The 16,354-nt window shown below is 40.5% G+C and overlaps 1 protein-coding gene across 2 annotated transcripts in view; it reads left to right on the top strand.

Annotated features, from left to right (window-relative positions):
* The window catches only part of WNT7B (Wnt family member 7B), a 94,508-nt gene extending 88,591 nt beyond the window's left edge, over nt 1–5,917 (top strand). For both annotated transcript variants that reach the window (XM_059816362.1, XM_059816361.1), the window contains exon 4: nt 5,438–5,917. In XM_059816362.1, coding sequence (XP_059672345.1) covers nt 5,438–5,917 — 480 coding nt within the window. The remainder of the gene's footprint in view (nt 1–5,437) is intronic.
* Nucleotides 5,918–16,354: the final 10,437 nt, after the last annotated feature.

Genomic DNA, 16,354 nt, shown 5'->3' with positions numbered 1-16,354 from the left:
CCCCTCAAACCTGACAACTCTATAGTGCCTAACAGAATAAAACCAGCAATGAAATATTTTTAACCCTTCAAGAGGATATGTAAAATTTCACTGTCAAGCCTTACAGCAAATTCTGTAGAAATGAGAGTGAAATACTGCAATTGCACCAGTTGGGGAATGATTTAAAGGCTGCTTCTCAAGGTTTTTGCTTTTTGCAACATTTCACTGTAAAAATAAAATTCAGGAAGTTTTAACCAATTGCAGCAGTTTATTGCTCAAACTTAGAAGCTATTTTCCCATCTTGTAGAAGGTAGGGAAGAGGCACAGATGGGTTAGGCTCTATAGCCCATCCTCATAACAGTAGGGACTTTTATCTGACGGGCAGCAGTCTCAAAATCCCAGGCTTATTTTCCCGCTAGCCAAGAGGAGAACTTGGGTAAAGAGAGCAGTGGGCCTTCAGTTTTTTTAATGCATTCAGTGGGAATACTACGCGAGTGGGTGCCTTACCTAGGGAGGCAGGTGAAGGGTAGGAGGAGGTGAATTGATGCCTCTCGGTACGCCACAGGGTCCCCAGTCCTGCTGAGCTCTGGCCGGTGCCAGGGTAAAGCCGTCTCGTGCTGTGGCTGGATAGGGACCCGCTGCAAAGCAGAGGCTCCCTGCTCCCGTCAAACTAAATAATGAGTAAAATAGGGATGTGACAAGAAAGGGAGTAAGCACAGTAATTCAGTTCCTCATCTCCCCTCCCACAGAGTATAACCACTGCTTTGATGCTCGATGGAGCAGCCTCACAGAAGAGCAGAAAGAAAAATACGCAGCTGAAGCACCCGTACTGCTCTCCTGCTGGCTCAATGTCTTCTCTTCACGGGGCTGGGCACAACCCAAGGAGGCATGACATGAACTGCTCAATTTTGGGCTCTATGATCTGCTATTAATGAAGAATATTTTCAGGACATTTGTATTAGAGGAGTAGCATTACACCCTACTAATGTTAGTTGCACCCCTGGCTATCCAAGTTAAAAAGCCAAACCCCAAAAAACCCCCAACTTTGTTTCCCAGATGGGTCCATGAGATCAGCACTTTGTCGGCAGCGGTGGACCCCAGGCTGCACTGAGACTAAGGTTAGGCAGTGCCCGCACGCCGTCGGCTTGCGTGCCTGCGGCTGCTCGAGTGGTGAGCGGGTGGTGGAATCTTGTGACCAGGATCCCTCTCTTTTGGTACTGGTATTACCCAAAACAAAAGTTGATCACTTGCATATTTGACGGGGGAAAACTCCTAAAGTCTTCTATTTCTTTTTGATACTGCAGTCGAAAAGTAATATGGATTTTGTTACATTCAACATCTGGTCCAAAAATGTGCATTTCCACTAAGGAAAACACAAACCAGAAAAGGCAAGCCAAAACAAACACACACAAAATGTTACTATTGTTTTTACATATTTTATCCAGATAGGATTTTTAATATGTACAGAAACTGTATCTGATGTTATGCAGTTGGGTCTAGATATGGAACTTGAAAAAATGAATTTCTTTTCATGCGTATCATTTTGTTTTATTTTAGTCTTCACAAGTCTTTTTCTACTTAACTGGCAGTGGACAACCCTTAAATTGCATTTTCAGTGTATAATTTATATAGGTATAAAAATATGTGGGATAAGAAAGCTTTAACATTATATTTCACAATTCATTTAACAAACTAGCAGTAGTTAGAAAATTTTACTTGGCAAGATGACACTGGGGTGGGAGTGGGCCCATATGTGGAAAAGGGACCTAAGGAATGTTCCTACGATTAGTCTGAGGCAGCACAGTCCAACGATGGGAATTTGCTTTGGGGGGTAGATCTTGCTGTAAACCATTCAAGATTAGATACGAGGCACTGACATATGACAAATGAAACTACTGAGAGAGTGGGTCATATGAGCTAATGATTTTCAATCTTTAATCAGGCACCTAGCTTGGCATAATGTATTAGATTTGAGTAAATAAGTACCTTTAAGGCTCAGGGTCAAAGCTTTGATGGGAATTTTGCTGAGGAATATGGAGCTGGAGGGGCATTTAGGAAGAAAAACATTAGTTGCTCTTCATTCACAGCACTGCGTGAACAGGGTCAAATCCTGCCACCTTTGCCAGGTCCAGTGGCACCTTGCTGGCAAGTGGAAAGCTGCTCAAGATACACAGCAAGGTGCGGCTTGCCGTCTACACGGTAAACTGCGAAGCAGCAGCACCAGGGCGTACGTGGGGACCTCTGCACGGCACCTCATGGGGCTCTACAGACATACCTCTGGGAAAGCCGGAGCATGCTGGCTTGTCAGCAAAGGGGAACACTCTGCAGCATCTGGGTGGAAAGAGGGAAAAAAAAAAAATCTCGCTTAGAATCTGCTTAGTTTGGGCCTTGTATTCCCTGACCTCCAAGTTTTTGGGCACAATTCTATACCCACAGCTGACTGTGGGCACACAAATTATAGCATTCAGGAATTTAACTACCTGATGATTGGGCCTGCGCTCAGTGTTGTAACCCCAAGCATTCCACATTCATGAGAGAAGCCTCCAAAAAAATAAAAAAACCTGTGAGATTGGCTTCAGGATCATGAATTAATACTTTTTGAAACTTCTGCTTTTTTGAGCCTGCGGGGCTTGCCTTTGCAAGTTCTTCCACCACCATAAACAGTGGGAACCTTTGAAAAAAATACAGCAGTGAAATCAGATTTCTGTACAGCAAAATGACTCACAAAACTGGGTCTTCAGAAAGACAACAACAAAGAAAAAAAGAAATCAAGACTTAGGATAAAGTTGCTGGATATTGTACTGCAGAGGGTGCCAGGCAGTGCTGGATATAAATGGCATCATCTCAACCAAAGGCACACACAGAGGCAAACTTAGACACGCACCCATCCACATATAAATGTACATATACAAAGGTATCACCTAGGGCACCAGAATGGGTGATATCTTTGTCTTTCAGGAAAAATGAGACTTCCTGTTGTAGCAGGGAAGCACTGCTACCATGACTGAGACGGAGGCTCCTTGGAACAGTGTCCAGAGTGTTGAGCCCACACAAGGATAAGGAGCCTCACAAGCTTCACCTCCTCCCACTCTGAGCAAGTTACTGACTTGACCTTTTCAACCAAAAAAAGAGACATCACAAACACATGCAGAACCTGACAAAACGCGTGCTAAACCACAAGCCTGCTCTTCACCAAGATTTACCGTTTAGGGAGAAGAGGAGCAGATCCATCCCATTGGTAATGCTTTCCTGGAGGTCCTTAGATCCTATAGTGCTTTGTGGTGAAGGCGTAAAGAAGGTTGCCTCTATCCACCTTTTGTCATAGATTTTGCTGCTTTGCTTGTGGCTGCAACTGTATGCTGATCAGTGCTTGAATGAGCGCTGTAAATACAGGCTAGTTTAAAAAAAAAAGTATTTCAGCAATATCAAGCAACACTTATAAGCAATTTATATATATATATGTATGGGTGTATATCTACATAGACATTTATATGTACATATACATGCACATCTAAATATCGATAGATTATTTTAACCCAGATTTGTGGAACAGGATTAGCATCTTCTTTGGGGGTTTTTGAAAAAACACATCCTTCTGCACAAGCGTGAAGTAGAGACAGAGAAATCCTGAAAGACCCTGGAGTATTTCCTAAGGCATCCCTCTACTCACTGCTACTGAAATGCAGCTGCCACAGCAGAAGGCATCAAGTTTTCCAGCTTCCTTTTTTTCCGTAGGGAAGACAGGAAGGTGATACAGTTTGTTGGAGAGCAGTGGCCTTTCCAGTGTCCACAAAAAGCAGCTCATCATAGCCTTGCTGCTTTTCTTTTTAGAGTAGTTGCTATAGTAGCTTCTTCCCTAATCCAGTAAACCTTCCTGGAAATCACCTTTTTTGCCTCTGAAAGGCTAACTTGACCTTGACCTGGGAAAAGCCTGGGGTTCCAGAAGGTCTAAGGTATTTTTGAGTAGGATGCTCAGCTATCTTGTACTTGCTACTGTATGTTGGCAAGGGAGAATCAAACCCAAATATTCTCTTTAATATTGAAACCCCAGAAATTTGGGAAAAAACAAAACATACAATTTAAGTGAAACTCGAACAACTCAGGAGGGTGCCCTCTATTTGCAGGGATAACCAGATCTGTACAGCTTTTATTTTAAGGCCAGTTTCTTAAGCAGTAAGCATTTTTTACTTCCCTTCTACTTCATTATGCCATTGTACTCAGATTTCGGCCCTTTTATCCTTTGCCCATTTCAGTCATGTTCTGGGATCTGCAATGAAACCGCTACAGGAGATGGTCTGCAGCATCAGTAATGCTTTAAGACAAGCTCGGTAGCTCATATTTCTTTGTTAGCATCCCATTGCGCAGGGGAAAGATCAGTTTGCTTTGTTCTTAGGCCTTGATTTTCATAAGCTAATGATGACTGTGGGTGTAATTGTGGTCAGGCTTAAGTGGTAGCGTGAGGGTAGAAAAACAGAGAGGCGCTTCCGTGAGACTGGCTTCCCCTCCACCGCGCACGTGGAGCGAGTAGGCATCTGCTTGCTGTCCCCCCGGGCATATGCCCCTGCCCGGGGAAGGAGGGATGTGCCAGCCGTGGTGCGGCTCAGCTGCAGGGGAAGCGGGAGGACGGGAGCGGAGCGTGAGTCCAAGCACTCATCCATGTTTGGGTCCCTTCTAGCGACCATCTGATGCTGGATTAACCTCCTCCAGGTTAACGTCCTCTAGCAATAGCGATAATAAATACTCCTACTTCTCTGGCTCACAGCTTAGCAGGACCCTTCAGTGGATTTTATTTCCTCTAACATTGCGCAATTGTTGTCCTAGTGCAAAAAATGTATTTGTACTTGCTTGATGTTTGGGCTAGATACTGCAGGGAGTGCTTGTAAAGGGGATGGTGTGCTCTGTGGAATAGTTAATAGGTATGCTGGTATTACCACTGCCGGTATAGGCAAAATTTTTAATTATGCAGTGAACATGAATGCCTATTCAGCCACACAGTATATATTGTTCTGTGATATTAAAGCTGGTCAAAATTTTTTAAACATTCTTTGACCATTCCTAAAGCAATTAAGAATATTCTGAATCTTAAAACACCTTTTTTTTTCTGTTTTCAAAATGAAAATGGTTTGAAAAAGTTTTTTTAAGTCACTGGAGTCTCATGAATTTCTTTGGCTCTAAAGACATCTCTTCTGAAATTTATGTAAAAATTCTCCAGTATTTGGAAACAGAATGCAAATGTTTTCTAATAAAATGACAAAACACTGTGTTTCCAACCAAGCGCCATGCAAAACAAAATGTGTTACAAGCATTCTGCTGGGTGGTGAGAAGACTTATGAGCATGCATTTGAAAAATTTCAACCAGCAGTAATGAATAGTCATATGAACTAAACAGACCGAGACTTAGGCAGAGTTGCAATACCGTTTTCCTGCAGTAACAATATGCAAATGTCTGTACACATAGGTTCTCGAAGAGAGAATGAAATTGGAGTGCAAGTGCCATGGAGTTTCAGGTTCCTGTACAACTAAGACCTGTTGGACCACGCTTCCTAAATTCAGAGAGATTGGATATATTTTGAAAGAGAAATACAATGCTGCAGTACAGGTGGAGGTGGTACGAGCCAGTAGACTAAGACAGCCAACCTTCCTGAAGATCAAGCAGATTAAGAGTTACCAGAAACCCATGGAAACGGATTTAGTGTATATCGAAAAGTCACCCAACTACTGTGAGGAAGATGCTTCCACAGGGAGCGTCGGTACCCAGGGACGACTCTGCAACCGTACCTCTCCCAACGCGGATGGGTGCGACATGATGTGCTGTGGAAGAGGGTACAACACACACCAGTACACCAAGGTGTGGCAATGTAATTGCAAATTCCACTGGTGCTGCTTTGTGAAGTGCAACACGTGTAGCGAGCGGACAGAGGTGTTCACCTGCAAATAACGGCATCACATGCAAATGAACAGAACGAATCACCACGAGTGAAGAAAGTGGAGTACAACAAACGACGACAGCATCATTTTGCACATCTAATCTTTGGGAAAAAAAAAAAAAAGAAAAAAACAACAACCAACACCACAACGACCAATCCCTCCCCACTACTTACACTTCTAAGGATGGTGCATTTTGGCTGGCTGGCTGTTGTAACTGCTTTGGAAACAAGGGCAACAGGATTAAGGTGATGTTGACAACCACATGATACGTTCTCTCTCTTTTGGTTTTTTTTTTTTTTTAAACTACAATCTGGGTGTTGTAGAGTTCTCCTAGTAAGTGTTTTAAGTTATACATATCAGAGAAGCTGATTGCATTGCAGCTCCCATGAAATTGAAAAGAAAAAGACACTTTCTCCTATTTTACAACGACAAAAACACCGAGCCCTGTGCAAATAAAGACTTTTTTTTAAGGAAACGAAATCTTCACTGACTAGAACACAGCAGTCTTGCTGCAAAAACCTAAATTTCTAAGAAAGCAGGTAGAGAGAAAACAACTGGTAGGGAGACAAAATCTATGGCGGAAATACTCCACTATCGGTTTGGAAAAAAACATTCACAAAATTACATCAGCTGCCAGTGACACTGGAACTCTTTGAATGAACATTAAAAATAATTATTTATGTTTTTAATAGTATCAAAAAATTCTAAGCACTAACGGGTAGCTATGTCTTAATTCTGTACTAAATGTAAACTTATTGGAACTCTGACTTTATGATTTTTGTATTTGGTTCTCCCTAAGTTCTTCAATGCTACTGATCTGTTGTCACTCCACTATTAGAGAGTTCAATTACTGTAGGCCTTAAGCGATTACCAGAACTGAGCAAAAAGATCACGCGAAACTGTGGTTACAAATGCTTGATAAAGACTTTCCCCGCTTGCCTCCTGAATAAGAATGACTCTTTTTAGACTCAGGCTTGAGGTGTGGAGCACCTGCCCTCAGCTCCTTGTAGGGAGTTTTAGGATACAAAGACATGCTTCGCCAAATATCAAAGGTTTTGCTTTGCTGTCAAATGCACTGGCAGGATTTTCCAAGCATTGCGTTTTGCCTTTAACGGTTGAAAGTTAATATTACCAATAATTTTCAATAATTTATGCTCAGTATGAACTGAGAAGTTAATAAAAATATGGTAGCTGAGCTCTAGGTTGCTGCAACCTGTGAGCTGTGGTGGCTTCACAAGCATAAGAAAGCTAAAATTTGGGTTAGTCTGTGTCATCGTTATTCTAAAGTTGGCAATAACGTACCCCCAGTAAATAGATGAATGTTAAGAAAGAAGCTGACTTTTTACCCCAGCACTCAATTATAATTCACACACCTTTTGCCTATGAGAGATTTAAAAAAAAATGCTCAGATGTTTTACTACTGTAAAATCTAGTGGTTTTAACCCCAAGAGCCAGATATGCCCACTTATAACGCAGCACATTTAATCACAAAAATGTTTGCTTGTAGCAAGGGTCCCTACCTGATTTTCTGAAAACTTGGATTAAAAATTTCCTAACATCTGCATATCTGCATTTCTAGCTTTTGTTTCATTTTATTACTTTTACTGAGGGGCTGCACAGCCATGAACCCTCCCCACCTGACATGGGAGCACTTGCCATACCACACGGTGCTCTTGGGGCAAGGGGCTGGTGGAGCTACTGCTCTGCCAGCTCCCGTGCTGGATATGTGAATGAGCCAGGATTACCTCCCTAATTTATGGATCTGTGTTATCAAAAGTAACTCATCACGCGGGGGTCTTCGTTCGAACACTCATGAAGACCTGCCTTTCTGACCTCTTTGAAAATCAAACCCCTTTGATGAGTCTCTCACGGAGCAATCCAGAACTGAAGAGCTCATTTTTTTAATTGTTGCTGCTGGTTTCTAAATAGCAGCCTTGGTGTGAACGAGTGCAACTCCACAGAAGTCAACAGGGGCCCCCAAAAATGCTAGAGTCACTCCGTATAATTTAAAGTCCCTTTGATCCATGGGTATTGTTGTTGACTAATAGTGATATACTGTACTTTCACTACATTCTTGACAGGAAGCAAATAAAGCTCCCAAGCACAGTAATGCACAGTCTTATGGTACTAGATACTGTAAATATATTAGAATAGTATTTGTTAAGTACAATTGAGGAATCCAATTAAGTTATATTATTGTATATCGTTTAAATGTCTATAGAGTATTTTAAATTATTGTGAACTACACTGCGTTAAAAAAAGAAAAAAAAGGTTATATATTATAACACCAACCACTCTGCAAAGTGGACCAAAGTGACACTTTCTTTTTTTTTTTACATACCCCTATTTCAAATAGCTCTGTCAGCTACCGTAACACCGTTGTAACAGTCCTACGATTGGATTAGCTGTCTAGAATGTAACGTTTCAGAACATCCTATAAAAGCTTTGCTCATGTGGGGGGGCAGCATTCAGAAAGGTACTGTATGGCACAAAGCAGGGACTGACCACAAAAATGCATGGACTTCGAACTATGTCCCAAGAAAAAGCAGTTTTGGTCAGAAAACACCATTACCACTAATGTACCGAAACATCCCCCAAACATGGTGACCTTTTAACGAAGGTGTCTATGAACAGAAGTGGGTTACACACAACTTTGATTTTAAAAAAATGTAGTTTGATGTCAAAGAACTGTGACAATAGAGGTTTGAATGTGACCAGCAACACAATGTGGTTTAACCATACCTTGCCCATGATAAAACTCAAAACATTGTATGTTATTAAAGAATTTGAGAGCAAAGATCAATTTGTTTACTATGTTAATGTTTTATGGCAAGCAGAAAACAAAAGATAAAATGTTTTTCCATTAAAACTTATTTTTTTCCCCTTCTAGTTCCCTTTCTTTTTGTTTGTTATTTATTTAGAAAAAAGAAAGAGGGCAACAAGGCCTTATGCAAAGGCCATTTGAGCACAGGTTTCTCTGCATGAGAAATGATAGGCAAATTCCAAGTCCAAAGCAGTTTTTGTGTTTTGTGAGAAACTGTAATGAATGTGCCCGTATCAAAGTCCAAAGTCATCCACCTACAGCAGTGGTACAGAGGAACTGGCACTAGCATCAACCTTGCCCCTACCAGAGACTTTGGGTGGCTCAAATGAGGAGGAGATAAATATTTTGTGATAGAAATATAGCATCAGACTCCAAAATGCTTCTCGACCACGAACCTCACGTAACAGAGCAGCGAAGAGAGAGGAATAAAAGGCGTAGAGGAAAGGCTTGAAGGCCCTGACTTCAGCACTTGCACATGCTCCAGCTTATTCAAGCAAGTTATGGACACATCTGAAAACCTACCTGAATCTGGACCTAAAAGGTTTTACAGCATCTACCTTGGTCAGAATAGTAGCAACCTCCTTGATCCTGAGAATAGTCTCTTCCTATACGATATCTAAAGAAAATGCACAACCTTTGTTGTATTTGCTCCTCGGGGAAGATATCCAGCTATAGATAAAGGTATAGCCAAATTCCACATGAACTAAGTCCAAAATAACTTCATTAAAATGAACAGGGTTGCCCTGGGTTTATAGAAGTATAAGTATGCACAGCATTTTACCCACGGCTGCCAAAGAAAACGCTGCACCTTCTTTCTAATTACATCATGGGAAACTTGTTAATAGAGCTGCAGGAAGCTTTTATAGCAAATGGTAATATTACATTCATTTCTACGATGACATCTGGAAAGTAGATGAAACTCATCAAAAGGTTTGCACATCTTTTAACAAATCTAAAGCATGTTGCGAGTAGGTCACTTAAAGTTTCAAACATATTCCCATGGATTTCTTTCTTAGTTTAAGGTTAAAACCCAATAGTGATACTGAATGTAAGAAATCAAGACCATCCCTTATACCAGCTTTCCCACGCGAATAACTCGATATGCCTTTCACTACTGAAGGCACTACTGGTGTTCAACAGAAAATGCTTTCTATAAAGCTAGAGATAATTTGCATTCATAGCAGTTTTCATAACAGGACAGAATGACTGCACATTTCCTTTCCAATCCTTCAGACCTTTTGTTGCAGTGACAGTTCCCACAGCGAAGGTGGTACAGTAAGCGGTACAGTAAAGACCCCAAATTCTTCTCTCCGAGTGACGGCCACAAGGAGATGTGGGATATTCACAACTAAAACTAAGTCTAAGGGAAAATAACATCAAAGTTGGAAAGCCAGGGGAAGTTGTAAGCGATTTCATTTTGTGATACTGATATTGAAGAAACCTCCTGCATGCAAAACAAACCACATTGTAGGCTGAACTTCACCCACAAACTTTTTTCCCCTTGAATCTAAAGTCCTTGTCTGCATCTCTGCACATTCAGACCGTTTCCTTGGAGAACAAGCAGGCCCAAAGGCTGGCAAGTATTTTCCTTTTGGTGTCTTAGCTGCTATTAGGAAATTCTATCGGATCATTTTCTGAGAAGGGAGATGGAGTTGCAAATTTAAAACCTGCATCTCATTTTTTAAATGAAGATCTAGGATTTTTTTTTCCCTGCACATTCCTGCAGTACAGATATATGTGCTTTAAAAGATTTGTTTGGTGAAGAATAAAGACGGCGGTTTTCACGTTAATACATGTTTGTTGTTTGTAATGTGTTCCACAGAGTGCTGAGGCAGAGGGAATAATACTGCTGTAAATCCAAACTCGTCAGTCATGCTGTTTTTACTGAAAGCAATACACTAAATATTACCTGTTTGGAGATCCTAGTGTGATTCTATTTTATAGGATGGTCCTTTTCAGAAATTGGTACTATGAAAGGCCAAAAAAATAGGAATGATAAAGTTTCCTTTGGTTCCGGATCCTCTTACTCTCCCTGTAAACAGACCATAAGACCAGTGAGGAACCAGCTTAACGACATTTAAACTTGTGCATAGGTATTAAAAACGACTGAGATATTTGTTTCATAGGCGATCCCAAACAAATGTCACTGCACCAGACATGGGAAATGTTTGCATCGAAAGGCAGCTGTATGATTAACCTCTGCCTTCATTTGCCCAGCAATTTAGGGGAAACCCAGCATTTTAGATCCCATAGAGCTAAAAGGAATTCCCAAGGAGATTACAAGATTTTGATCTTATTGTTTAATTCCTGTGGCTGAGAATGAAAAGGAGCATTCCCTCAATCTTTGGGTAAAGGGAAACCCAAAGGCATTTTGAAGACTATTCACACCACTCAACTTAAAGGACTAAAAGACGGGCTAAGTGAGCTGACAGCCTCTCTGGAGTCCCTCCACAATAGGGAGAGCGAACTTGCTAACTTGCTCTGGGGGAAGTGTTAGACAGACCCTCTCCTCCTTCTCAATCGGAGAAAAACCCCAGGGAGACACGCCAGATAATTCATCTGCTGAAATTAAGCACCAAAAATTGTGTTGTGTGAATGAACTCCCATTTCCCCTCTATCATTTGCCTCAGCTGCTCTTGGGCACTAATTATATTTTCCTTAGGTTTTTTTTTTAACTGCAAGCTTCATTATTTTACATGTTGTGGAATAGATACTCTATTATGTCAGTGAAATTGGCTTTGCTTTTCCTTTTTACTGCCACCCTGTTCTCGTCTCTTCCAACCTATCTCTGACTCCTGATTTTATGCATGAACTATTTCCCTGCAGAAATGATTTCAAAGAGAATTTTAAACGCTGGACTATTATCCAGTGATATGATGAAGCCGTTTCCTACAAAGCAGCTTATATACGATTTTGACTTCCTCTTAAGATACGTGCTGTGCAGAGAACTTGAATCCAAGGGGTGAATGTTTACTAGTATTATGATACTGGTTGTGAGTATGCGTTGCAATGCTCTCCTTGTTATTTCATCAGAGCGCATCCAGGCTGCTATTTTTGAGCACATCAGGCTACACCGAAAGGCTCTTGCAGCAGCTGCATCCCGATTACCTGCATGGATTGCACCCTGCCATTGAAACCGAGTTCAGCCTACAGGTTAGGTTTGTTAAAAAGGCAGTGAAACGTAACAGTCACCTATTCTCGGTAATGCTAGCCATCACACAGAATACCCTTGCTTGTCTCAACACCTTTCTGACGTAAGTATTATATCTTTTAAAGGCAAAGAAATATATACATAACTACTTAAAAAACATTAACCTACCCAGAGAGAAGAAAAAAGGCACTCCTCAAATTGCATCGTATATCCCAAATAAAAAGCCTAATATGCACACACACCTTACATGTATTCCATACACACACATACAAATATATGTAAATATATTAAAAAAACATATAAAAATATATAAATACATGTGTGTGCATATTTGAAAAATGCACACTGCAGATATTCAGAGCAATTTCTCTAATATCCTTCCTCAATTTTTCCCTTTTCAAGGGGAGTGGATTTTGTGGCCTCTTACTGAAATACAGGGATACAGATTTTCCACGTTTCCTTCCAGATGTACTGTGTCATCAGCACCATAATCACACCTGATAACACTTCTTTCTTTCATTTGTAGGTCTTTTTGTTTGTAGGTCTCAAAGAAAAGCAAAAAGGCTTTCATTTTGCAGTTGGAGAAAGCGGAGATGTGTGAAACCTCCCTCCCCTTCACCTACTCAGGAAGAGGAGGCAGCCTAATTTAGCTCTAAACCACTTGCCAAAGGCCCCACCAGAAGTCAAGAGTTAGGGCTACAACTCAGATATCCTGGTTTTCGGTCCGGGGCTCCGACTACCAGCCCTATGCGCCGTGGTTACTGCAATGCACGGGAGCATCAGTTGTGATGAATATACATTTATTGGCAAGCACCTCACAACCCTTCTTCCTTATCTCTCTCTTTAAAAGATAAGCTACTTAATATTTGCCCCTGGCTGGTATCAACAAATGTGTCATGATATGCACTTACTTTGCACCCGTGTTAACCTTTTGAGCAGATGCAGGCACTTTCAGTCAGAAAATCATCACCGGTATGCTCAGTTAGTACATTTACAGTAATGAGTCAGATAAATGCTTTCTGTTTTTAAAAGGCTAGAAGCAATGCAGCAGGACAGGTTTGTCCACCCACTGCATTTTGTTCCAGCAATTCTGGCACAGAGCTGCATCTGGGATCAAATAGTCTTAGGAAGCCAACATGCCAAGCTTGAACAGTAGGCTAATGTAAACATATAATGGCGTGGGAAAAAGTCTTTTGTTTGTTAATATTAGGTGATACAGAATATCTGTTGTTCAGGACAAGGAACCAGAGAGTTGTCGGACTATATTCAGCAATGCCCAGTTGTCTTTTTTCAGTGCACAGGTTGCTTTCCTCTCTGTGCATTTGTGTGCGTGTGTGCACAAGCATAGAGGGGGACTTGGGAAGCATTTAAGTCAATGCTCTACTAAACTTTTCATTTAATGGACAAAAGGGAGGGGGAAAAAAAAAAAGCATTCAGTGGGAATCTAAGCAAGAAGTACCTGGAGATGGGTCGCAGCAGCATGGTAAGAAAATATGTGCTTTGGAAGTTTCAGCTGACTACCTAATCCAAACCACTCCTGGAGGAAGGCGAAGGAATGAGGAAGTCAGTTTGCGGTCACCAGCTTCTCTGCCTGTGATATCCAGTACATAATTATTACAGGGCTACAGTTCAGCCAGCTTTTGACAAATGAGCTACCAAGAGTTTTCTCTGCATGTTTTCTATTCAAGTGTGTTTAGTCATAAATACTTGGTTCTAATGGTATTTTCTTAGTCAAACAGAGCCACTCCTAAGCATTAATAATACATTTTATTCTTAGTATAAGCCTCTGAACAAGATTCTTTTATTCTGGTTGAAGGTCTCTTTACAGAAGTTGAATATCCTGGATTTTTTTCACCCACACTAATTTTTGACTAATTATACCCCCAGCACACTTCATCTCCAAACCCTTTGCAACAGTCCATATATTCTGTACTGAAAAGTTTCCATGAAATAGAATGTGATATCCAATAAAATTATCAAATTCATTTTATAAAAGGAAAAAGTAATAGCAAAAGGATACAGGCATCAGGCCAGAACATCAAATATCCTTGTTCCCAAGGACTTTACTCATTCTCAGCTTCTCTAGTCTTCAGGTTCATTAAACAGCAACTCCTGAGTGCACAAAATGCTCCCATTAGCTCATCTAGAGGTATCACCATTTTAGAGGTACGTGTAAATGCCAACTTTCAGTTCCAAAGATCTGAAGTAGGAAGCAATGAGCCATAAACGCTCCCTGGTAGTGCTACTGTATGATCTGACTGTATTTGCAACCTTAATATTAAAATGATAATGTAGGTATGGAAAATGTTTATTTTTAATCAGTGCATATTTTTCAAATCATATTACTTTTTAAAATGAGGAGCAGTACTCATTTTCATTCAGTACACTTTTACAAGCAGATAGTAAGAGGTCATACACCCCTTTGGTGACAGTTGCCTGAAGCGGAAATTAAGATTTAATGTCCGATGCCCTCTACTAGTATTTGAACCATTTTCCTAGTCTTCAACTCTGTATGAGCAACTCAGGTATACGTAATACACGTTTAGTGAAAGTACCAGCACTGACAATTTTTTTTTCCAGGTATTCCTGAATTTTTTTCCCCATCCCTAACTACCCACCAGCAAAGAGAACAAACAGAAATCAATTTTTTTAAAAAGCAGCAAAATGGATGCTTTTCTGAGGACCTCCATTTGCTTTCCTTTAAAAACAGTACTCTCAGATTTTTGTTTAAAACCTTTTGCATTCAAGAGACGCCTCTTTTCCCTAGATGGGTTCACTTGAGCTTCTTTCTCCACTTCAGCTTTTTAGTCAGCTACACTCCCTCACAATCTGATGCCTGTTCAAATGTCTCTACTCAAGCTGAGACAGATCCAAAAAGTACTTGTAGAGGGTGTTGGCCACAGTCCCGAAAGCCTTTCTGTTGGCACTTCAGAGCAGTGAAGTGTTTGCCTGCTCCCATCGTCTCCAGCTGAAAGGGGAGGGAACTGAGCTTACCCTTCAACTGTGGATGACTGCAAGGTAAGCTGCATCAATAAGAAGCAATAGATCAAATCAGGCCCTGCTCAGGCTCCTGACCTGAGACTGGTCAAAGGTGACGGTTATCATCAAATTCAGCTCCGACTCTACATCCAAGCGGGGCTGAACTAGAGGATGCCATGACCCAGATGAGAGGGTTTTCTAAGTCCGGCTTCAAAAGTGATTAAATCCCTCTGACTCTGACATTGGAACACCTCATCCTAAATATCCCATTTCAGTTTTGAAAATTTTGAAACAATTTTTGTTTAAAAGCTTTGTGTTTAGCATAATTCCCATGTTTTACTACCTTTCAGTAATTCAGCTATTGAAAAAAAGACCTCTCAATAAAGGATTTTCAGGATTAGTCTCAAAATGATAATGTAGCTCACACACTCAATGGAAGCACCAGAAAGAAAAAAAAGTCATCCAAGCAGTCACATGAAGCTTAAAAAATTAAAACACCAAAAAGACGGAGTCTGTGCAGAACAGTAATGTTAGCACAGATCCTACTCAGTATATAATTGCAACAGCTATGAGGCTGGCAGGGTCGCACACGTTCATCTGTCCTGTAACAGGTTCACACACTTACCTTCGTTGGAAAAAACCCCAAACCTGTGAGAGAGCTTTGCAAAAATTTTCTTTGGTGAAAAAAGAGAGGTTAATCAAGACCAAAATAAGGTAGAGTTGGGATGAATCTCTCAAATTGGTCCTAAAAATGGGACACTAGTAAGTGAGAAAACTTTTTAGAGTAGGCTTCCTCAATGTCTTCATTTTTATTTAATTTTAATTACATATTTTAATATATTTAAGCTAAAAGCTCAAAAAAGGGAAAGAAACAAAAAGATTTCACAACTATCAGAATGAAATAAGTTGGCTGGTCCAAACCAGACCCTATCTTAGATCCAAGAAATCCCAGAACTATAAATTTTGTGCTCCCTTGGAAAGGCAGTATTTTTCAGGATTCTTTTTTTTGTGCGTGTGCGTGGTTTTTCTGTGTGTGTAAAAAATTATTTTACTCCTAGCTTAAGGGGTATGTTATCTTTTTGAACATTTCTGTTCAAATAGAGCCCATAATCTTCCTTCCCCTCCTACTTTGGTAAAAAGACCGACCATGTGACAGTGGTGGAGTTTCATATTTCAGTTCAAAAGAAGACAGCTCCTTCTTTTTCTTCTCTCTCAGCCTTCTCAGTTATATACTATATATTATAAGATGTCATTCTTCCAAGTGCAGACACCCCAAAACAAACAAAACTGGAATATACCGTCACCTTCATCTTAGATAAATATATAAAGCCAAAAGGTGTTAAGAGTATTTTTTTAAAGGTAGTGGGAATATAATGAAAAAAACCCCAAAGCACAGAAAACAACGTTTAAAGAGTAGAAGCCTAATATTAAAACAAAGCCAGGTTGTCATATTCCCTCACAGTTTCAAAATAAACACAAGTGACTAAACAAGA

Source organism: Gavia stellata, chromosome 4 (assembly GCF_030936135.1).
Source record: "Gavia stellata isolate bGavSte3 chromosome 4, bGavSte3.hap2, whole genome shotgun sequence".
Lineage (NCBI taxonomy): Eukaryota > Metazoa > Chordata > Aves > Gaviiformes > Gaviidae > Gavia > Gavia stellata.
The sequence above is the reverse complement of the archived record's forward strand: the minus strand, read 5'-3'. Positions and strand labels throughout refer to the sequence as shown.